At 41.7% G+C, this 24,975-nt stretch overlaps 1 protein-coding gene across 1 annotated transcript; it reads right to left on the bottom strand.

The window, feature by feature from the left end:
* Positions 1–255: 255 nt before the first annotated feature.
* Positions 256–24,170, bottom strand: FNTA (farnesyltransferase, CAAX box, subunit alpha). The gene is made up of 9 exons (XM_019953543.2): positions 23,955–24,170; positions 21,297–21,382; positions 13,731–13,845; positions 10,317–10,421; positions 6,200–6,326; positions 4,014–4,162; positions 2,392–2,454; positions 1,148–1,319; positions 256–889 (listed from the first exon to the last, which is right to left on the bottom strand). The coding sequence occupies exons 1-9, from the start codon at positions 24,140–24,142 to the stop codon at positions 767–769; spliced, it is 1,128 nt and encodes a 375-aa protein (XP_019809102.2). The 5' UTR covers positions 24,143–24,170; the 3' UTR covers positions 256–766.
* Positions 24,171–24,975: the final 805 nt, after the last annotated feature.

Below are 24,975 nucleotides of genomic sequence, written 5' to 3'. Positions count from 1 at the left end.
TATATTTCTGGAAGACCGGGTGATTATTCTGTGAGCTATCTATATACCTCAATAAACCCTTTGAGTTTAAACCACCCTGAGTGAATTTTGTTGCTTGTAGTTGAGAACTGACCACTTCCCATTTTAATTACATTTAACACAGTCATGTTTCTGGTTTCTTCAGTTTTATAGCGATGTATTCTCTGCTTTCCTAAGCTGAGACAATGTCCCTTGTATACAGGTAAATGCTATTTAAAAAATCAAACTACTATGGCATTGTTTTAAGATACATCTGTAATTTTATTACAAAACCATTCTTTTGGCATTAGTTGGTTACAGTGAGAGCACGATGCTGTGAGTGTGGCAGAGCAGCTCTGATCTAACAACTGCATTCCCTGCTTTCTGAACCGGAAGGTAAGTTACTTATATCCTTTACATACCTGCAAACATTAACGCTGCAAATCCTGACACACAAACCACTTAGGGAGGAGCTGATGCTAAGGGGTTAGAGTAAATGTTGATAAGACTACAAAAGTTCCTTTATGGGACTTTCTGTTTCCTCTCCCTCCCCCAAATTCTCTGCTTAAAAAAAAATCAAGTTACTTGGAACTAGTCTGAATAGCAGCAGCACCCAAGGAGCATCACACTTAGTTCATGTTAAAAAGCAGTACCTGTGCATTGTATGTTCTACACCACAGGCAAAGGGAATGATCACTTTAGTTTTTAACTCCTTCATTAGAGTCTCTTAAAAAAATAAAAGCATCCCATCAAGTTCGTCGAGATGGTGTTATTGCTGTACGTTTGTAGGTGGGTCACTTTCTGTGCTGTGTTTGCTTTGAAGGGATCTTCCAATATATCTCCAATATTCCTTTCTTATAGTGTCCTTTTCTTTAGCTAAGATTTCACATAACTAAAAATGAAAAACAAAAATTCATTAAAGGAAATGTGTAATTCAGTCCCTAGGGCAAACAGGGATTCTGGGCTACTACAGCTTGCTTCAGGTCACGATCAAATGAAACAGACCATAGGCCACGTGCACTAGTGACGTGGGTGTGGCCCTGAGCAGCAGAGGAGCCCTGCAGAGTTCTGAGGAGCCGTGTTTTGACAAGGGCATGCGCACTGGGGCACTGAGATTCCAGAAGAAAAGTGCCGCGTCCTGCCAGCTTACCTCTAACGCTTTATTAAGAATGTCCTCCTTGTTGTCACATTGGTTTTCTAGCATGTCTTCATAGATATCCACAAGAAAGGCAATTAGGTAGGGAGAGCTGTGACTTGGTTGTAAGTCAAGTAATTGATTTAACAGATTGGGATATTTGGAAAGACCACGATCCTGCAAAATCCTAAAAAATAAATAAGACTATTCTCAATTTTGAGAAGGAAGAACAAGAATAGTAGAAAGATTAAGAGAAAATGAGCCTTGTAATATAAGCAAGAAAAGTATTTTGAGTGAGGTTGAAATGAAAATGTTTTACATTCATTTTTACTGGAGTATAGTTGATTTACAGTGTTGTATTTCTGCTATACAGCAAAGTGCATCAGTTATACATACACATATATCCACTCATTTTTAGATTCTTTCCTCATACGGGTCATTGAAAGTATTAGCAGGGCTCTAAAATGAAATTTCTAAATTAAATCTGAGCTTTATGATGGATAATTAAGAGCAGAGTAAAATTAACTAAAAAGAATAATGAAGTTCAAAGATAATCATTTATAACTCAAACTGTAACACACAAAATTAAAGGAAAAAAACACAAAACCATCTTAAAATTAAAAAGTCAGGAAAAAAAGACAGGAGAGATGTTTCTGCTTCTTGAGATGGTTAATCATCCCTTTAGCTCTCCAGACATGACAGGGCCCGGCCTCTGACAGATGTCCAAACGCGACTGAGCTCACACTCTGTGTTCTTTGAGCCTAGTTCCCTTGGAGACCTTTAAGTTCAACAAAGGGCCTGGTAAGTCAGTGGCCAGGCAAGAGAGAGCATGCTGATTTAAGGAGTGAGATGTGTTACAGGAAATCTCCAGAAGTGACAACAGCAAGAGTGGGTATGCATCTGTGCAATCTGCTTATAAATGATGTATCTCATGTTCCTGTGATCCTGAGCTGAACAGAAACTGGTGTATGTATTCCGTTCTGTGACATAAAGACTACAGGATTCATCAATACAAGTTAAAGCTGTACTATTGTTTACTCGTGGACTACTCTAAACACTGTGCTGGGATGTGCTTGAGAGGTAAAGAAAAGGGCAGAGGGCACTGTTCCTGGGCGCTGTCACAACACTCTTCCACTTACCTTCTTAGAGCCAGAGAACTGGAGAACTCTTTAGTATCCTTCTGGATTCTGATTATGGAACACATTCTATGATCTCTCATATTAGGAGGTTAAAAAATAAAAGCAAAAACAACCTCTTACCCTTTCAAATAATTCCACGCACTTTCATTATGTGGGACTAGTTTGATCATTTCCAGAGTGTACCTGTAAGGAAAAGGTCACAAATAAACGTGTATCACTTTAGAAGAGCAGTGACGATAATGAGGAACAGCCTCTGTACTGCTGCCTCACAAGGCGGCTCTGTGCTTCCACTTACCTCTCCTGGTGGACCTGGGACCGCCCTAGGTTATTGTATCTAAATTAGAGACTCCCTGAGGCTGCAGTGGTCAATGCTTATTTACTAGTAATATGAAGGCTCAATTTAGAAACGGAAAAGAAGTTACTGTGGGAGATTTCCTTTCACTTAGGCTTTCCCTCTGAAGGGAAATGTCAGGAAAATGAGGAGACTTTCCTTTTTTCACTAAAGCAACCTGGGGGAAAAAATCTTGTCTAAGATCTACTTATGCCAGACAAATCATTACTCACTGAGAAAGGAGAACTAAATAATCTTGGAAAGCTATAATAAAAAATAGATAAGAAGATTATATAGTCAATTCCAAAACAAGATTACTACTAAACTATGATGTGATTCCCATTCCAAATGGCCACTCCCTACCTTTCTCTTCCCCTTAACAAGATTATTAATTTAAACCCAATTACACAAAATTCCAAGGGAGTTATAGAACTCTGCTTCATTACATACTTACTCAAATGAGTAAGTCACTGACTAAAGTTTAGTAATCTTAGTTTTGCTGCAATGTGGTTTTAATAGCATCTTTTTCACAGAAAGTAATAAATCCATTCATCATTATGAAAATTATAAAGAGAGAAGAGAATTCATGTAGGACACTGGATTGTAGACTCTGTGTGTGTGTGTGTGTTAATTTAAATCACCAGACCCAGCTGCTTAGAACAGGTAAAATTAGAGCCAGCTGCCCTGTTTCAAGCAGAATAAGGGCAAGGGAGAAGTAGATGTACCATAAAACCAGCTCTTCCTAGGAGCTGCTCAAACAAATTTCACCATTAAAATATGACTATGATCTCATCAGGCTATAAAAACAATATACTTTTTCAAACTTCAAACAGACAATGAGATAAAGCAGACAAAGAAAATAGGGTTATGGATAGAGTATAGAAATTCATGTCAATTCAGAACTTTGGAGATCCTCTGACAGGATTTTGTATGCTAGAGCATTTTTCAACTGGGGGTGACTGAGGCTTAGGATGGGGTTTACTACTGAGATCCAGGGCATCAAGGCCGAGAATGTGGCCACACGCCGTGGAATGCACAGGACGATACAGACGCACTGGGCCTCAAACCCTGCACTCAGCAGTAGCAGAGTAAATAGCGCAGCGTCAGGGACTGTCATCTAAAGTTTAATGAGACAGTTTAAAAAAAATCTTCTCAGACAGTATGAAATATGATTTCTTCTCAATCTACAGTACCAACAATATTTCAAGAAACTTAAGACACTAAAAGTAAAGGTTTCCTATACACAGTATTAATTGTATATTTATCATTATAGGTTTCATCTAACTATCCTGCCCTATTCGTTCCATGAGGGTAGGATTGGGGCAGTCTTCATCTATGCTGTATCCTGATGCACAAGACATGCAGGCACACAAATATTCTTTTAAGGAATTAACAAATGAAGATTACTAACTGGACTTCTCTCTCCAATATAGCACGATCATTGTAGCCCGTAGTGTTAGAAATTACGAAATATCTTTGGTTCCAGACAGAGTTATTTCTCACATCCTCTTTGAGAAGTTGGTCTACATACTGCAGCTCATTATCCCAAAGTTTAAATTCCTAAAAGAACATAAAAAAACATTCAATTAGGAATGTCCTATTATTTATAAACAATGAAAAGAAATAAATAAGGACTTCCCTGTTAGCGAAGTGGATAGGAATCCACCTGTCAATGCAAGGAACACGGGTTTGATCCCTGGTCCGGGAAGATTCCACATGCCGCGGAGCAACTTATTAGTCTGTGCTCTGAAGCCCACAAGCTGCCACTGCTGAGCCTGTGTGCTGCAAGTACGGAAGCCCCTGAGCCTGTGCTCCGCAACAAGAAGCCCGCACAGGAGGAAGACAAGCTGTTGCTCACTGCAACCAGAGAAACCCCATATGCAGCAACAAAGACCCAGTGTGGCCATAAATAAATAATTTAAAAAAAATTTTTAACAGAAATAAAACTTTAACAAAGTTAAGCAGGTAGAACTGAAGACACGAACTCATTATGTATTTGGAGGGGAGTGACACTGCAGGTCAAGGAGATGGAGGGGAAGGAAAAGTCATCAAAGACAGGGGCAGAGGGGACTTCTCTGCTGGTCCAGGGGTTAAGACTCTGCCTTCCACTGCAGGGGGGACAGGTTTGATCCCTGGTCTGGGAACTAAGATCCTGCACACTTCGTGGCACAGCCACAAAGAAAGATGGGAAGGGTCATGAGGAATGAAAAATTAGGGAGTAAGAGTTGGCAGCCAAAGTGGCTGTAATTCAGCACCATCTTGTGGAAAACAATCTAGATACCAAGAAGGATGTTTTAACTACTTGACCCAACTTTTTAGAACTATTCTAAAGATTAAATCCAAAGGGAAAAAAAAAGTATATCTAACTAGGTGTTTATGTACTGCTTTTTGGTTTGCTTCCTGTTTCAGCTGTGTGGCTCTTGGCTGTGGCACACAGGAACTTTGGCTGTGGCATGTGGGACCTACTTCCCTAACCAGGGACTGAATCCAGACCCCCTACAGTGGGAGGGCAGAGTCTTAGCCCCTGCACCACGAGGGAAGTCCTTATGCATTCTTTAAGGTGAAAATGTAGAAGAAAAAGCCAAACTCAGTACTAAGACAATGATTACCCATACTACTGTATATTAATTTTATGTGATTTCATATTATTATATATATTAAAAGGAAGTATTCAAAAATGCACATATATGGTAAAATTATATTAAAATACATGTAGATAAATATACACAATTGGATTTAGATATAAATTTTTACGTTACAAAGCTGTTTTAATTTTAAAAATTATGGAGAGAAGAGAGCCAACAAAGACAACTTGAAAATTTTTGGTGAAATACTCTTGGTATAATAAAATAGTGCAGAAAGCAGCAATCACTGGAAAAAATTTACAAGACACAACACTACAATTGTTTGATGGAACAAATAAAAATGCCCAGAGTGGGAGTTGTAACTATTTTCTTCTATTCAGGATTTAGCATAAAATTTTAACAAGTAGGCAGAAATAAAATACTCAATAGTTACTGTAAAATCAGATTACAAGGTTTTATGTATGCAATACCTTAATACATAAGATGTCCTTGTTAATGAAAATAATACAGCTGTATTAAAACTTTACTGCTGGGGAAGACTGAAGGCAGGAGAAGGGGACGACAGTGAGACAGCCAGATGACACCACTGACTCAATGGAGATGAGTTTGCGCAAGCTCTGGGAGCTGGTAAAGCACGGGAAACCTGGCGTGCTGCAGAGTCGGACATGACTGAGCGAATGAACAGAACTGATCAAAAATTTACAACTACTTTTCCTATTCAATTTGCTAGCAAATATAATATATGATGTAAACTCAATCAAAAACTATTAAAAAGTCACTATTATTCTTTAATGTGAAGTTACTCATCAACATATCCCAATAGATCATGAAAGTTAACCAACATGAAGGATGTCAGGCTTAATTATCTTGATAGTTCTTAATCATCTTAATCATTATTGTGTGTAATGATCTATATGTGTTTCAGTTTAAGTATACTTATAATCTGACAGTAATTTAAATTATTTGTTAAAAAAATAAAAATGCAAATAACACTGTAATAAGAAGGCAATACCTGAATAACCCACTGTCGGTGCTGCCAGGCATGGTAATTCTTTGCATCCTGAGTAAGAATATCCGCAATAAACTCAAGCTCCTGTGATGGGTCTCTCAGCCATTCCACCAGCACTCGCCTATGATGCCTGAATTCAACAGAAGAAGTTTTATGTGGATTTACACCAAAATGAAAGTAATCAGCTGCATGTGTTGTACTAGGTGATGCGGAGGGACATGCAACAAACTGAAATTCACCTCTAATTCTCAAGACTCTACTGGGAAGAAAAGGTACCACAGGAGAAACTCTAAGAGAAAAAATTTCAGAACGCTGAATAACAGCTGAGAAACAGAAACAGGGATTTTCATGTAAAATAAATCCAGGTACCAAGGGCTTAAAGGTTTAAATGCAGCTAAATCTGGAAGACCAGTAATCTCTCAACAACCACAATATCCTGTGAAAGAATTTTCAACATGCCCAGATGTCACAATCTGACTATGGGAAGTAGGATTCTGTCTCATCAAGTATGGAAGCCCCTCTGTGTACCAATAGGCTGTTTTCCTTAAGGCCTGAGGGCCACCATTCAAGCAACTGCTTATATCACCAGCTCATGGGCAAAACAGAATTCACTTCTACTCTGGCAAGCAGCTGTGACAAGTTGATCAGAAGAGGAATTTCTGTACTAGGAAAATACTTTAAGAGTTCTCTGGTGGGTTCTATTTGTATAATTTCTTCTAGCTGAAATATTTATAAAAATCTATTAGTAAAAATGTTCCAAAATTTACTGTGGTAATGGCTGGACATATATACCCCTTAAATGGGTAAACAGTATGATATGTGAATTTTATCTCAATGAAGCTATTTTCTTAAAACCATTAATATTCATTATATTAAAATGAGCAGGGGTGATGGAAAAAATGGCTAAAGAAAGATTTAATGCTTTATGGGTGACCTACTCCACATGCATGGAAAATTTAAAACTTCATCTTAGAGAATCTTAAGAAGGTAAGATTCTACCAAAAGGAAGATCCCACAGGGAAAGGTTTCTAAATCATTTATTTAAGAAGACTTATAAGTCGGTGAACGCTAGTAACAATTCATTTTTCCAGGTTACTGATAAATTCTGTAATTCAGGAAAAACTTAAGAATTAGTCCTCCACCATGTCAAATGATTTCTCAGAGCAAAATACTAAGATGTTTCATGATTTAAAGATTATTAATTAAATACAGGGGTTGATCTTACAGTGTAAGTTTTCATGGTGAGAATTTAATAAAAAGTGCAATTAACTGGCATACATGATTTGAATTACTTGTACTATCCTAGTTATGACAGCAACTAGTGGAGTGGAGAATTTAAAATGCACTGCAGGACTTCCCTGGTATTAGAGTGGGTAAGAATCCGCTTGCCAATGGTAATGTGTTAATGACAGAGTCTGCAGTATCCAGAGAAGGCAGCTACTTCTCTTCAGCAAAAACGAGATACAGTCAAATGCTGAGAAAGCTTGTGATGTCTGGACACTTTTTTTTTAAGATAAAATAGTACATAGTTTATATATCTATTCAGATAATTTTCTGGGTTTTTTTTTGGAGGGGGGCATGCTGTGTGGCTTGTGCAACCTCAGTGCTTCGACTAGGGACTGAATCCAGGCCACGGCGATGAAAGCCCCAAATCCTAACCACTAGACCACCAGGGAACTCCCGTCTGGATTTTTACAGCTTTTATATAAAAACACCTTATTCCGAAGGATATAACAACTTTTAAATGAGGGACTGAAAACTGTCTAGTCACTTTTCTACTAAAATAACTTTTATAATGCAATTTCTCAGGAATATGACCATCATCTACTGAGAGAAAGAAGCGACAGAGGCAAAGTTGTTTAAAATTCTACAGATGGAAATCTGCAATAGCTATCACTTCCATGCCTTGCCAAATGCTGTTACTTCCTCTCACATCTAGTATGTTGTAACTGTTTGAGAAGATTAAGTATCTATTTAAGGTTCATACTCCTTCTTAAGGACAGTATTTGATTATGCAGATAATCATTACCCAATTGGGCCAGAGAGCAGTCCCTCTGCACACGGGTCCACAGCTGGGAGCCGTTCCTTCTCCAAAGGCTAACCTGTGCGCTGGGTCCCTTCCCAACTCCAACGAGCCCTGACTCTGTTCCCTTTATCTCCAAATTTCTCGCCTTTTCCCTTTCATTAACACTTTCCACACATCATGAAGTCTTTGCCACTTTGGGAAAATAAAACCTAAAAGACACAGCCTGACCAGCTGCTTGCTCTGTCTTTTTTCTCAACAGCCAATTTCATCTCCCATAAGAGATGCGTGCTCGTTTCCTCTTCCTGCCACCCCCGCCATCCTCCCCGACACCTCACTGCCACCCAGTTGCCCACCCCACCCTGGTGGGAGGACTGCTCGCTGACAACCGCCTATGGAACAAACCCATGGGTTGTCTCCACCTTCTGCTCTTCTGAACCTCTCAGCAGGAGCGGATACTCTCATCTACTCCTTTCTTCCTGAAACTCTCCCTTCTCTTGGTTTCTGTGAGCACACTAACTTCTGGTTTCCTTCCTCAGTCATCCTGGACCACTTCTCTGCCTCTCGAACGCCGATGCTCACTGTGTTCTGTCCCCAGCCTCCTCTAATTCTCCTAGACAATCCTCATCCGGAGCTGCGACTTCAACCACAGGAGAGCATGGTTCAACCACTAGCTGGGCAGCTTTAGCCAGGTTTCCTATAAGCACATCAAAGCCCACTTGTCCAATCCTGAATCTACCCTTCTTTTCCAGAAATGTGCTGCTTTTTCCCCCCTAAATTCCCCAAGTGGCTGGCACCACCATTCACCCAATGGTCAAGCCAAAATACAGACATCACTCTTCGCTGCCGCTCCACTGAGAAGTTTAACTTCAAAACCTGTTGCTTCTGTCTCCAAAGCCTCTCTCACATGTATGCTTCTATCTCCCTGGCCCTACCATTCTCTCTCCCATAGCCCCAACATGGCAACGGCCCGCCAGGACCCTGGGCCTACTCTGCTATTCTCCACCTGCTGGCAGAGTAGACCTCCTGAGACACAAACCTAATCACATTACTTCCTACATTAAGATGTGTCAGAAGCTCTCCACTGCAGCTAAGGTCAAGTCCAAACCCTTGTCAATGTCCCGGACGCTCTTTATGCTCCTACTGCAGGACTCCCCAAAGGCCCACCAGCCACGTGGAACCACACGCAGCTCCCTGAGCACATCATGCCCTTTCATGTTTCTCCCCAGAGTCCTCTCTCGGCCTCAGTGGTCCTTCCTTTCAGAAATCATCCTAAATTTCAGGCATAAAGTCAGTCACTGTACTGGGAAACACTGAGTGGTGGTGGCCCTGAGGAAGAGCAGGCAGCCAGTGGCACGGAGTGGGGACAGCTCTGGCGGGCGCCACGGGGCCACTCCTCCTGCACCAGGACCTGGCAGCCCGGCGCCCCCCGCCCCACCCCCCCACAGCTGCCTCCCTGCATGCGGGCCCACTAAACACTGGGAACTGTCCAGACTCTGCCTTTCTCTCCTATTTGTTCTCTGTCCTCCTGCTCCAAATCTCTCTCCTCCCTCCTTAATAAAACCCATACTCTTGTCTAAGTCAGGAGCTTCATCTTTAGAACACACACTGTAAGAGCCCTACTATCACACTTTCCACACTGCTCTGCAAAGTAACTGGTTTCACTATCTGCTTTCCTTTTCAGACTTTCATTCATCTTTGTATCTCCAGCATCAATGGAAAAATTTTTAATAAACAAATGAACAAAAGACCAAATACCAGGGACTCGTCTTATAACATACTGAATAGAAAACTGAACAGAAAACTGCAAAGATTTTCTGCTCAAATTTTCCCGATTCTAGCAGTATTACAGTTAATGTCGAAGTCTTAAATCATGACAGCAAACATTTGAGTGTCAACTGTGGGTTAAGTGCCATTTCACACACTAAACAAAAAGTCACCTCAGTTCTCCTAACAACACTGTAAGACACTTGACATTAGCTCCAGCACAAGGACTATAATTATAAACAAATGAACAATTCCTCATGGTTTCGTCACCCACTGGCAGGTACCAATTGATTAGCACAGCAACTTATTTCCTTCTTGTGTTCATCTTACCAAACTTGATAGTTTTTGGGCTGCTCCTCAATTATTGCCGAGATGTAGTTCATTTCCTCATGTAGATCCTTCTGAAGTGACTTTAAGAGAACTCTTCGGAAATGCCTACAGCAAATAATAAGTATCCACAGTGTCATTACTCCACGTACGTGGCCAGGCACAGCATCAAATGAAGCCAGAAGACAACACCACAGACCCGTTTCTGCTAAGTATTCTACATAACCAGTAAGGCGGGGATTTAACTGCTTGCAGTTGTCCCAACTTGTACAACTGGTGACTGGAAGAATCAAGAATTTTGAAGCAAAAATAGTGAAACGCAGAAAGTGTGAGACAGAAGAAAAGACAACCGATCAGTGATTATTTTCAGGTAATACTCTGGTTACTAGTTTCTACTGCACAAGAATCAGAAACTTCTCTTTCCTCACATGGTATAACTTGCTCATTTAGATACATTATTCATATAATACACAAATTTCATTAAAAATATTACCAAATATTTTACTTTTAAAACCATCGTAATAATGCTACTTATAACTGAAACAAGTTTCTCTTCAATTTCTTCATAGGTAAGGTCAAACCATTAAATAACATCTTTTCTCTAAAGACATAGTTAGTTCTGGTCTATTTTTACTTCAAAATCTCAAAATATTTCAACTCAGTATATAAGGGACAAAAAACTATTTTAAATTACCTTTTAAAATGAAATGCTAAATAGAAGAAATAACAGCATTTCTATTATAATTTTTAAAATTAGGTTTCACAGTGTACATAAATATTCACTTTGGTTTATAAGGTAATTTCAATTTTAAATTTTAATTTTTAAGAAAACAGCAAATAAGTTTAGGGATTTTAAATAAATTCTAATTTGCTCTGAACTGTATAAAGAAATTCTTATAAGCTAAGAAGTGAGTATTAGAGACACAAAGTGATGGAAGATGACACTACTAGTTCCAAACTTCACCCTCTAATAAGATCCTACTAAAATGACAATAGAGAAAAAGCATACATCCACAGGGATGAGGGGATACCATAGCAACTGCAAGAGATCAACAAAACTATGGAAAATGGCAAACTGACAGCTTTGAGTGACTTATAAAAACACCAAGTTCTCCTGAGGCAACTCTGGATGGGCTTCTGGTCACCTCAAAGACCAGCCTTGATTTAGAAGCTTAGAACGTTCAGCCCCCACCTCCCGTCCTCCAGACAGGGGAGAAGGACTGGAAATGGAGTGCATAAGCGATCATGCCCACATGAGGAAGCCGCCATCAAATCCCAGCAGGAGGGGGTTCTGGGTGAACACATCCATGCACCGGGAGGGTGACACACCCCCACTCCACGGGGACAGAAGCTCCTGTACTCAGGACCACCCCCTCCACCCCCAGACCTTACCCTATGTACTTCTGCACCTGGCTGCGTGTCTCCATCTTTTATCAGATCCTTTAATCAATTGGTGAACTTAAGTGTTTCCCTGACTTCTGTGAGCTGCTTTCGAAAATCAGTCAGCCCCAAGGAGTGGATGCTGGAGCCTCTGATTTACAGCCCACCAGGCAGAGACACAGGATTTGCAATTGGCTCTGGGTGGGGGTAGCTTGTGGAACGGAGCCCTTAACCTGTGGAATCCAACACTACCTCCAGGCGGACAGCATTACAGGTAAGTTAAATTACAGGACACCTGTGGGCTGTCATAGAGAACCGCCTGATAGGGGAAAATCCCACATACACTCGGTGACCAGAAGTGAAGTGCGCTATGTGCAAGTAAAGAAAATGTGCAGGAGGAGGACTGGGGTTTTCCTAAAAAACCTCGACAACATACAAGTGGCTTTATTTTCTGGAAAAATCAGAAACAGAAAGAAATATCAGACACAACGCAAAGAAGGGTGAGGTAAAGGCTGGAAACAAGGAAATTTAAAAGAGTAACACAAATAACAGGCCAGAAACCCCACCCAACCCGACTTCCCTGCCAGAACTGACCCCCAAAACTGGGGCAGCCAAACGGACACTCCTCCGACAGCTCTTCTTCAAAAACACAAACCAGCCAAGAGAAAAGACCCAGAAATGCTGACATACGAAGATTTCACACAGAACAGCCACACCTCCACTAACTTCACAGTGAAGCCCTCTCGGTGACCAGTCCTGCAACACGCAGAGATGCCAAAGCAGGTTTTTCCTGCTTCCACTGTAGGTGTGAAAGGAGAGCCAAGAACTACCAGTCATTTGAGAAAAATGTGTACATGGCAGAAAGAGACCAAAACAAATAGAAAAATGAAAATATATCCCATCCATGAAATTAAAAAAAAAAAATGCTACTAAAAAGGAATACCCAGAGAACAAAAAAAGAGCTCTTGTAAAATAAAAATGAGTGCAGGGACTTCCCTGGTGGTTCAGTGGCTAAGACTCTATGCTCCCAATGCAGGGGGCATGGGTTCGCTCCCTGGTCAGAGAACTAGAGCCCACATTCTGCAACTAAGACCCACTGCAGCCAAGTAAATAAATACATGTTAGAAAAAAAAAGAGTGCAGACCAATGAGTTCGAAGATAAAGTTGGGGAAGTATCTCAAAAGCAGATAAAAAGAGAGTTGAAAATAAGAAAAGACAAGTCTCAGAACTACAACATGCAACTAAAAGGCATTTCAGAAAGAACGGAGGAGAGAAGTAATTATCAAAAGAATATAAAAAAATTCCACCCCCCAAAGTTAAAGAAAAGGTTAAAATGAAGGAACAGGAATCTTCTCAATAGAGGCTGAAGGAAAGAGAAGGACAGTTTTGAAAACCTGAAGGGAAATTATTTCCAATCTTGAATTCTATTAGTAAAGCTGAGAAGGGACTGAAAACACTCTAAAACATAAAAAAAAAATCTCAATAACAATTTCCCATACATCCTTTTCTAAGTTTTCCTCTATTCGAGGATCTGATCTATAAAATGAGAGAGTAAATCAGGAAAGGGATAGGTGTGGGATCTCAAAGACAGGGACGAGACACAGGGGAGAGCTGCAGGCCGTGGAGAAGAGAGTGAAGGGTCCCCACTGTGCCCAGCAGGAACAAGACACTCGACAGGAGCAGAGAGTTTGGAAGACAAGTTATTCATTGGTAGAGAGAAAACAAACTGTGATGGAGACAGCATAGGAGATGGAATTCTGTGTCTTCCATAGCAAAACTGTTTAAAATGAAAAATTAAGAACAACTAAGTATGTTATTTATAGAGGAGATTTTAAGGAAAAACACTGAAGAGTTGTTACCTCAGGGAGTGGGACCTGTAGTGAGAAAGAATGGGGCAGAGACTGCCATTTTTCATTCAATGGGACCTTTAAACTCACATGTAACTTCTTATTTTGATAAAAATTAAAGTTAAGGAAAAAAGCCATCCAAATGAAAACCTCAGACGTTCAGACAGGGCATAGTGATGACGTGTCTTACCACACTGTGTAGTTGGCTGCATTTAACTCAATAGCATCTCTGGTTAATTTAAAAGCCCGCTCACTTCTCTCGTCGCGCTGCAGGACAGCTCGGAAATAATCATAGACGTCCTGAACTGGAAACGGAGCACACAGCCGCATTAGGACGGTCTTTCTTGCTTAAAACGACCACTACAGTACAAAATGCTGTTTGTTTTCTATGTCTCAGAGGAAGATATCTTATTGCATGTATACGATTTACAACAATAGGCAAAATAAAGAAAGCCCAGCGATGGTGACCGCCAACCTGGGAATTTGTCACAGCCACAATGCATGTGACCGAGCTTACTGCACATTCGGGGTTGATGCCAGACTCCAGATCCCCCGATGATGTTGTGTATTAAGGAAAAACTAAGCATGCATATAGTCAAATATTCACTTGGCTATTTTTTTAACATTTTATTTTGATCAGTTTCTTAAACTGAAAAAGGAATCCACACCATGACAGAAAACTCAAACAGTACAGAAAGTTCACACTAAACTTCCACTCCACTCAATTCCCAGTCCTTCTCCCAAGAAGCAACTGCACAGTGATTCTAGTATATCCTTCTAAATATATCCTATCACATATAGGTGATTCTAATTCTATCCTCCTTTTTTTTTGTTGTTTAAATACAAATGAGATCATATCACACTCTTATGCTCTGGGCTGTCTTTTTTTCACTAATACATTCAGTTCAGCTGTTCAGTTGTGTCCAACTCTTGGCAACCCCATGGACTGCAGCACACCAGGCTTCCCTGTCCATCACCAACTCTCGGAGCTTGCTCAAACTCATGTCCATCAAGTTGGTGACGCCATCCAACCATCTCATCCTATGTCATCCCCTTCTCCTCCCGCCTTCAACTTTTCCCAGCATCAGGGTCTTTTCCAAGGAGTCAGTTCTTCGCATCAGGTGGCCAAAGGACTGGAACTTCAGCTTCAGCATCAGTCCTTCCAATGAATATTCAGGATTTCCTTGAGGATGGACTGGTTGGATCTCCTTGCGGTCCAAGGGACTCTCAAGAGTCTTCTCCAACACCACAGTTCAAAAGCATCAATTCTTCAGCGCTCAGCCTTCTTCACAGTCCAACTCTCACATCCATACATGACCACTGGAAAAGCCATAGCTTTGACTAGATGGACATTTGTTGGCAGAGTAATGTTTCTGCTTTTTAATATGCTGTCCAGGTTGGTCAGAGCTTTTCTTTCAAGGAGTAAGTGTCTTTTAATTTCATGGCTGCAGTCACCATCTGCAGTGATTTTGGAGCCCAAAAAAATAGTTTCTCACTGTTTCCACTGTTTCTCCATCTATTTGCCATGAAGTGATGGGACCAGATGCCATGATCTTAGTTTTCTGAATGTTGAGCTTTAAGCCAACTTTTTCATTCTCCTCTTTCATCAAGAGGCTCCTTAGTTCTTCTTCTCTTTCTGCCATAAGGGTGGTGTCATCTGCGTATCTGAGGTTATTGATATTTTTCCTGGCTTGTGCTTCATCCAGCCCAGCATTTCACATGATGTACTCTACATATATGTTAAATAAGCAGAGTGACAATATACAGCCTTGACCTACTCCTTTCCCGATTTGGAACCGGGATGTTGTTCCATGTCCGGTTCTAACTGTTGCTTCTTGACCTGCACACAGATTTCTCAGGATGCAGGTCAGGTGGGCTGGTATTCTCAAGTCTTTAATACTTTTCCACAGTCTGTTGTGATTCACACAGTGAAAGGCTTTGGTGTAGTCAATAAAGCAGAAGTAGATGTTTTTCTGGAATTCTCATCCTTTTTCAATGATCCAATGGATGTTGGCAATTTGATCCCTGGTTGCCCTGCCTTTTCTAAATCCAGAACATCTGAAAGTTCACTAATACATTATTCAAGGCCATATAAACTAGTATACATCTCTATAGAAAACCACTTGGTAATTTCTATTAAAAATTAAAACTGACTACTCATTGACCTTAGTTCTTAATCCCAGTTAAGTTTTCTTACAAATAAACTCCCGTATTTGCCCAAAGCATCCAAGGACATTTATGAGAGTATTTGATAACGTAAGAAATAAAAAAGCAAGAAAAATTGGAAATTTAAATTTCCATTAGTAAAGAATGAGGTAAGTCCCTCACGGTACACCCATACAACAAAACCCTATGCAGCTATTAGTAACAATGCTGCTCTGTTATATACTGAAGTGGAACAATTTCTAAGATGCTGTTGAGTGAAAAAAGGAAGGTGAATAATAGCAGCTATTCATTTAAAATACATGCTTGTTAAAAAAAATACGCTTATTTAATTTTTTATGGCTGTGCTGGGTCTTCATGCGGTTAACGTGCATGGGCTTCTCATTGTTGTGGCTACTCCTGCGGTGGCAGGTGGGTTCCAGAGCACAAGAGCTTAGCTGCTCCGCGGCATGCAGGATCCTCCCAGATCCACCTGCACTAGCAGATGGATTCTTACCTACTGGACCACCAGGGAAGCCCAATATATGCTTATTCATGAATAATACTAGTTGGAGGAACAAGAATGGGAAGAAAACATAATTTTCCACTGCATTCCACTACAAAGTTTACTGCATTTTTCAAACAGCTGCACAGCATTGCGTTGTATGGCCACTGTATCTAATTCATCCCTGTCAATGTATGTGTGAGTTGCTTTCCTTCTGTCACTGTCCTGTCACTGTATTCTGTGCACATATGCAAACCTCCATGGGCTGTACACGTGGATCAGGATTATGTGCACTGTTGGTGCTGATAGGCAGTGCCAGACGAACCTCTCAAGCAAGGTCTGATCAACCTGCAGTGCCTCCAGGAAGGCATGAATACACCTGCACGCTCCACATCCTCACTCACACAGTATCAGAGTTTCTGATCTTTGCCAGCCTCTCAACTGAAGGAACTTTAGACCTTGACAATTGTTATCCTGTTTTATTCTCATTTCCACAAGAGAAACTGAGGCTTAAAGAGATTCACAAGTTCACATGGCCCAGAGTACTTTGGAGGTAGAGGTGAAACATACAAATCTAGTCTGACACCCAAGACCATACCGCTAGTCACAGTGAACTAGGTAGGAGACACTGCAGTTGAAATGCCCTCACATCACAGCACAGATTAGAGAACAGACTAAGGCCCCAGACAGACTGCTAAAATAACCCAGATGTTAAATATTCCCATACTTCTTTTGCCACAGTTAAAAATCTATGTGGACATGCTATGCTATTTTTCTTATAGCATACAATTTTCCAGTTACTGACAAGAGCTCACAAACTTTTAGCAGGCTGCATGCAGTATGGATGTCAGTATATGCTAATCTGCCTAACCATTCTGCTGCTACTGCTGATGTAGTTTTTTTTCAATTTTGTTTTACAAAAATCACTACTTTAAGCATCCAATGACTTTTCATTAAAAAATAAACAATACACATGAATGTATTTGTGTGTGTGCCTTCCCCAGTGGCCCAGTGGTAAACAATACTCCTGCAATGCAGGAGACACAGGTTTAGTCCCTGGGTCGGGAAGATCCCCTGGAGGAGGAAATGGCAACCCACTCCAGTATTCTTGCCTGGAAATTCCCATGGGCAGAGGAGCCTGGCAGGCTACAGCCCAAGGGGTGGCAAGAGTCAGATGTGACTCAGCATGCACACCCACATGCAAGCACACACAGGTATGTGTGTCCTTAGAATACAACCCCCAAAGTGAAATATCAGAGGAGAGCATGAATAATTATAGTTCTTTCTGAGCATACAAAGATCATCCCAACCCAGGGGATCTTCCCAACCCAGGGGATCTTCCCAACCCAGGGATCGAACCAGCACCTCCTGCGTCTCCTGCATTGGCAGGAGGGTGCTTTACCATGAGCCCCACCTCGGAAGCCCACTGAGTACATGATACTTTAGAAAGCACCTGAAGTTTCTGGTATCCGATGCCACTGCCCACTGCACTGGATCTGTGTCGGTGGGAATGGCTGCTACCAGTCCAGTTTACATGTCTCTCCAGACATTTTTCCAAGCAGATAAATGTAGATCTGTTCTTGTTTATTTTTAATGAAGTTGGTATAACATTTTCATTCTGCTTTTTGGCACTTTCCCCCTCAGTGATGTATCCTTTCATGCCTGTGTATGTACATCTTGGTCATTCTTTGTTCACTTTTCCATACAGTGGACATGGCATAATTTACATGTCAATGCTATTTTTTTTTAAAGTGGGACTAGGATACTCAATCTTCAGTTCAGTTCAGTTGCTCAGTCGTGTCCAACTCTTTGCGACCCCATGAATCGCAGCACGCCAGGCCTCCCTGTCCATCACCAACTCCCGGAGTTCACTCAGACTCACGTCCATCGAATCAGTGATGCCATCCAGCCATCCATCCTCTGTCGTCCCCTTCTCCTCCTGCCCCCAACCCCTCCCAGCATCAGAGTCTTTTCCAATGAGTCAACTCTTCGCATGAGGTGGCCAAAGTACTGGAGTTTCAGCTTTAGCATCATTCCTTCCAAAGAAATCCCAGGGCTGATCTCCTTCAGAATGGACTGGTTGGATCTCCTTGCAGTCCAAGGGACTCTCAAGAGTCTTCTCCAACACCACAGTTCAAAAGCATCAATTCTTCGGCGCTCAGCTTTCTTCACAGTCCAACTCTCACATCCATACATGACCACAGGAAAAACCATAGCCTTGACTAGACGGACCTTTGTTGGCAAAGTAATGTCTCTGCTTTTCAATATGCTACCTAGGTTGGTCATAACTTTTCTTCCAAGGAGTAAGAGTCTTTTAAATTTCATGGCTTAAGGTTATATATTTTAAATTGACAGAATCATAAATAACTTTCCGGTTAATAAAATAGAATTTTATATTCATTAAGTTTTTCTGATATTAAAATTTTTATATAGTCTTTTAATTAAAAATTACAAATGTAATATACTATCATACTCAAAGTTTCTAAAACTTACGTGCCCCCTTTTCACTCTATATTGTTTCCGCAATCTGTCCCTATTATAACAGATCTAAGATCCTCTTGGGCTTCCCTGATGACTTGGTAAAGAATCTGTCTGCAATGCAGAAGACTCGGGTTCAATCCCTGGGTCAGGAAGATCCAATGGAGAAGGGAATGGTAACCCACTTCAGTATTCTTGCCTGGGAAATCCCATGGACAGAGGAGCCTGGTGGGCTATAGTCCATGGGGCTGCAAAGAGTCAGACACGACTGAGCGGCTCTCACACTCACACACACACACAGTAGTTACTTCTATTATCCTCGCTTTACACAGGAGGAAACAGAGGTACTGAGAGGTAAAATACCTTGTCCAAGGTTACAGAGCCAGTGAAGTGGTACAGTTAAGAATCTGAACCAGGTGGTCTGGCTCTGAAGTCTGTGCTCTTAGCCTCCCAGGACATGTCTGGGACATGTCATTAATTTTTTTGGTTGCGATGGGTCTTAGTCACTGCACGCAGGTTTCCTCTAGTTGTGGAGAGTGGGTGGTACCCTCTGGTTGTGGTGTATTCATCACAGGGGCTTCTCCTGTTGCTGAGCTTTAGACACACAGGCTCAGTAGCTACAGCTCAGGCTGGGCCCTAGAGCTTGGGATCAGTAGTTGTGGCACATGGGCTTAGTTGTTCTGAGGTGTGTAAGATCTTCCTGAACCAGGAATCAAACCCATGTCCCCTGCATTGGCAGGCGCATTCTTATCCACTGTACCACCAGGGGAAGTCCAAGGACATGTCTTTGAAGCCATAAGCCAGAGTGAACCCAGAGTGAATCATGAGAAGCAGCACTTAAAGGTTGTAAGATGTGAGAATTTCCCACTTTCACTAAATATATACATGACAGTGCTTTCTAAAATGGCTAAACTTACAGAACTTCCCACCTGAAAACTATAGATCTATTCATACTTCTCAATTATCTGACATCACAAAACAGCTTAAATTATTTTTCATTTCTAATCATAATAGATTTTCCCCCTTATTTAATGGTCAATGAAATTACATCTTCTATGAAAGTGCCACTTCACACCCTTTGTCTATTTTTTAATTAGTCTGCCAGTTTCTTTAACTTTCTTTAGAAATTCCTTATAAGGTTCTGAGTATCAATCTTCTGTTTATACATCTTCTCTCACACTGCTGATTGCCTTTTAACTTACTCATGGTGTCTTCTGTTGCACAAAGGAAAAATTCTGATACACTCATAGATGAGTTTTGATTGATGGGTCATTTTCCTCTTTTCCTTTGTGCTTTCTAATAATGATATATTTAAGAATTAAAAACGTTGTTTTTTTTTTTAACCCTGCAAGAAAGATTTTATTATTTTTAACTGAAAGAGAAATGTATGGCTTTGTAAGTTTCCATAAGGTGCCTTACAAATCTGGAAAAGTTGCAGTTTTCATTTCTCTAATCACTGGTGAGGTTACTAGCTCTTCACAGACATTTCTATTTCTTCCAGTGAATTATCTCTTCACGTATAATCTCTCTCATAATTTGGAAGCTTTTCAGTTTCACACCTTCTGATCTTTTTCTCAATCAATTCTGAGTTTTACATCTCGCCTAATAATTCCTTCTTTACCCTAAGAATGAGAGATTACACTATTTGCTCCTAGTATGTTTACGGTTCTGTTTTAAAACTTAAATCCACATGTCATCTATTTCATGTAAGATATGATATAGGGATATAACTGTTTACAGCCAAATGCACATCATTACTTGATTAATCCATCTTTCACACAGATATGAAATGTCCTTTTTATCAAGTATTAAGTTCTTACCTACATTCATACATTTTAATGATTAATCTATTTGTTTCTACACCAGTTCCACATGTTAATCATTAAGTTTACCAGCACACTTTCATATTTGGTAAGGCAAACTCTCATACCATTTTTCTTTCTTTACAAACATTTCTTGACATTATCCTATAATCAGAAAAAACAAGTGGTTTTTGTAAAAGACAAATGATTTCGGATAACAGAGCCTTAACTGAAAGAAACATATACACACACACACACACACACAAAACTACAAAACAAGCATTCTCTTTTGTTTATCCTTTCCTTGAAGAATAACATCTGCATGATCTTCAATTTACAATGCATTTCACATTCATTATGAAAGAACACTTTGTCAAAGAAAATCCACTCACTTTAATATCAGAAATGCACTCGAACTGAGTCAAACATTTCATAGTTAAAATATAGTTTAAAATGCTCATGTTTCAACAACCAAAGTTTATTCTAAATAAAACAGTAAGTCATTTATCCACATGTATTTTATGTAAGATATGATATAGGGATACAGTATCAATTTTATGTGCAGATTAAATAGTAAATGAAAAGCACAACCACACAGTAGCTACTATGTATTATAAAATAACATTTAGGACTTATATTTAGAGTATGTCCATTCTTAAGACAAAATGAAATTTGTTATCATGAAAGTAAATCACAAACCCCTCACAAGATTAGTTTAAGTCATTTAGACCTTTATCAGACAAAAATCTGTCATCTATCTATAGTTGTGAATTTCAATTTTGCTACTAATTTGACTTACAGGCCTTTTCCCAATAAAAAATAAACTTACATTTCTCACTATAAATGATCTGGACCACTGGATTGGGGCCATCATTCTGCGGCACTGGATCTATATCAGCCCATTCTGGCCTGTCCCTGAAAATATAGATATTTTTCAGTGATTATACTCAAGCATGTAAAGAAAAAATGAAATCTGATGTTCTTTAAAATGTCAATGATTACACTTTAACTTAAAACTAATGTAATCATGGTGAGATTCTTCATGAACAAGTCTATCACTTTGTTTTACAATACTAAACTTTAAAATAAAAATAAAGTGAACAATTTTCCAATTAAAGTAATTTAAATCAATAGTTTTCAAATTTAAAGTTTTACATAAATGCAAAAGTAGGTTTCTGTAGCAAGTACACAATAGTTTTAAATTAGAAATCAATCCAATTCATTGGTCTAATAAGACTCTCTGGAGTCAATCAACATTTTTTAAAAATTTGAATAACATTTTTTTATCTGAATAATCTGAATAACTAGAAACTGATATTTAAAAATAAAAGTAATCACTATCATTTTCTTGTACACCAAGAGGTGGTCCAGGTGGTCAGTAGAGCTTGGAATCTGGAACACTGGCTCTACCACTGAGCTAGCTACTGTGACCTTGAGAAAGTTACTTAAACTTTTTGGGCAGCAATTTTGTCATTTATAAAATGGAGATGATACTATTACCAACCAATTTTAGAAGGCTATCTGGAGGTTTGAGATAACATGTTAAGTACTGAAAACGTGCACAACAGTAAGCATACAGTACATAGTAAATATGCCTATATACAGTATAGTATACAATTAGCATGTATTATACACTAGACACACTAAATGTACTATATATTACTGTATGCTTAAGTATATATGCTGTACGTTATAAACACAGCATCTAATAAACGCGTATAGCAAACATTCAGTGACTACCACTTCTCATTATCAAATCTGAAACAGATTATAGTGGCAACAATGGATGCCTATAGACATTCTGTGTAAACTGCTCAGTGTGACCAAATTTTCTTTAACCACTCTTTCACTTATATTCTTATCCTATTGCCCATTTTTCAGTTCTGTGTACTAATCAGCTATGGACAGAAAAATTCTGTGGTATGTAGACAAATCCTAAAATTGTGTCCATTTTACAAGGAGAAACGCAGGGGACAGAAAAATTCTGTGGTATGTAGACAAATCCTAAAATTGTGTCCATTTTATAAGGAGAAACGCAGGGGAAAGCATGCGTTTCCTGAGGTGTGAGACCTCGATGTGGAGCGGTATGAGAAAACTAGGGCTTCCCTGGTACCTCAGCTGGTAAAGAATCCCCCTGTAATGCGGGAGACCGGGGGTTGGATCCCTCCGTCGGAAAGATCCCTTGGAGAAGGGACAGGCTACCCATTCCAGTATTCTTGGGCTTCCCTGGTGGCTCAGCTGGTAAAGAATCTGCCTGCAATGCAGGAGACCGGGGCTCGATCCCTGGGTTGGGAAGATCCGCTGGAGAAGGGAAAGGCTATCCACTCTAGTATTCTTGGGCTTCCCTGGTGGCTCAGCTGGTAAAGAATCCGCCCGAAATGTGGGAGACCTGGGTTTGATCCCTGGGTTAGGAAGACCCCCTGGAGAAGGGAAAGGCTATCCACTCTGGTATTCTTGGGCTTCCCTGGTGGCTCAGCTGGTAAAGAATCCGCCTGCAATGTGGGAGACCTGGGTTTGATCCCTGGGTTGGGAAGATCCCGTGAAGAAGAGAAGGCGACCCACTCCAGTATTCTGGCCTGGAGAATCTCATGGACTGTATAGTCCGTGGGGTCGCTAAGAGCCGGACACGACTGAGCGACTTTCACTTTCACTTCACTTCACGAGAAAGCTTCGGGGGCAGGGGAATCTGACACAGGTCAGGGAGGAAACCCGACTACCGCGCGGCTCGGTGAGGAGCTCTGAAGGCTGCGGGGGCCACCTCCACCAACGGAGAGCTCGAACACATTAACTTCGAGGACGCAACCTGGAGGGGGGCCTTTCAAACTCGGTTCGTAAAATCTAGGCAAATCAGCCATCGGATGGGGTTTTTACCTAGAATTACGGGAGGGAAAATAAGACACGCGAGAAAAGTTAAAAATTTGTCATTCGACTCTGCAGGTTCAAGTGGAGTTTGGGGGAATGGAATGAGCATGACCAACAGAAAGCGACTGATGGGATGGGGACGAACCAAGTGCTGGGCAAAAGTCGGGGACGAAAAGGCGAGAAAGTTGCGGCACCGCGGTCCGGGCGGCGAGGGGACGCATAACGGGGTTTGTTAGCCCCTTCTCATCCTCAGAGCCTAACTCGGCGCTAAAATCGCTGAAAGACAACGCTGAAGGGAAACGTCCCGGGGTCCCTAAGATTTTCAGGCGAGCGCTCTGCGTGTCGGCAGGACAAAACCACAAGGAAGACCCGTCCCCAAAGCGAGCCAGCCTGGGATCTTGAGGAAATCACTCCCTGCCAGCAGCCCCGCCGCACACGAGGCTCGGACCACGGCAGGCCAGCGCCGCGGACAACCTCCGCCCGCCCGGCGCAGGGCTGGCGCGGGCCCCACCCCCGCCGCCGGACTCCCGAGGCCACGCCAGAGCGCCGGCCGCGGCCGCCCCGCAGCCAGCCCGGCGCGGGCGACTGGGGTCTCCGGCGCCAGATGGCCTGCCGTGGGCGTTACCTGTACAGGACATAGGTGGGAGAGTCCAGGCTCAGGAACCCGTCGTCCATAGGGGACGCCGCCGCCGCCTCTTCCTGCGGCGGCTGGGGAGGCGGCGGAGGAGGATGGGGCTGAGGAGGAGGCGGCGGCTCCGGCTGACCGGGATCCCCGCCCTGCGCGGCCTCCCCGACCCCGTCGGCGGCCGCCATCACTGCTCTGCCCAGAGCCGAGGAGGCGACGGAGGCCCCGCCCCCGGGCCCGCCCCCAGCCCCGCCCCCTCACAGCGGCCACTTCCGGTGTCCCGCGCCTACCATAGAGACGCGGGCCAGAGGGCCCGGCGGTCTTCGGTTTGTACGGGTTCGCGCTGGCGGGTTGTGTCTCGCTCGCTGGGACGTCGGTTGTCCCTTCGCCCGGTCCGCGCGTGTGACTGAATGCCTGTGGGTGGTGCCCCGAACGTGCTGGTGCTGTTCGGTGGTTGTTGGTGCCACCGGGGGAGCCTCGGAAGCCTGGATGAGCGGCTGGCGCCGGTGCTCCGCGTTAGCCTTCCAAGGGCATTGGCATTTACATCCCTCGTGCACCGTTGTTTTTTTTTTGTTTTTCCTTTTGGATGTTAAGAGTTTAGATTGCAGAATTCCAGTAGACCAGGGCTTTTGTCTCTTGAAATTAAAGTTCTGATTATGCAAGGAAAATGTGTGTACGTTATAGGAAAGGTAGCCATTCATTTAACACACACTACCAAGTGTAGGCAGGGCTTGCTCGTGAATGAAATTAAGTCTCTGCTTTAAAATATGCCTGTAAGAGTCCAGGACGAGCCACTCCACAGATGGTGCTTTGGTTGTTTTGAGCTGCAGGCACTTGAAGAACAGCAAATGCGGGAGAAGCTTCCTCCGAATTCCCTCACCTGCCTAAACACAGACCCTCCAAAAAAGAGCTCTATGAAAGTAAGGCCCCTCCCTGGGAGATTCAAGAGTAGGAGTGGATGCCACACCCAGACAAGTCTTGTTCAACTCGCATATCTCCAACCTATTTTTCTAAGGGCCCA

This window comes from Bos indicus, chromosome 27, assembly GCF_029378745.1.
Source record: "Bos indicus isolate NIAB-ARS_2022 breed Sahiwal x Tharparkar chromosome 27, NIAB-ARS_B.indTharparkar_mat_pri_1.0, whole genome shotgun sequence".
NCBI classification, from domain to species: Eukaryota; Metazoa; Chordata; class Mammalia; order Artiodactyla; family Bovidae; genus Bos; species Bos indicus.
Note: the sequence above shows the minus strand (reverse complement) of the source record. Positions and strands in the feature narration are given on the sequence as shown.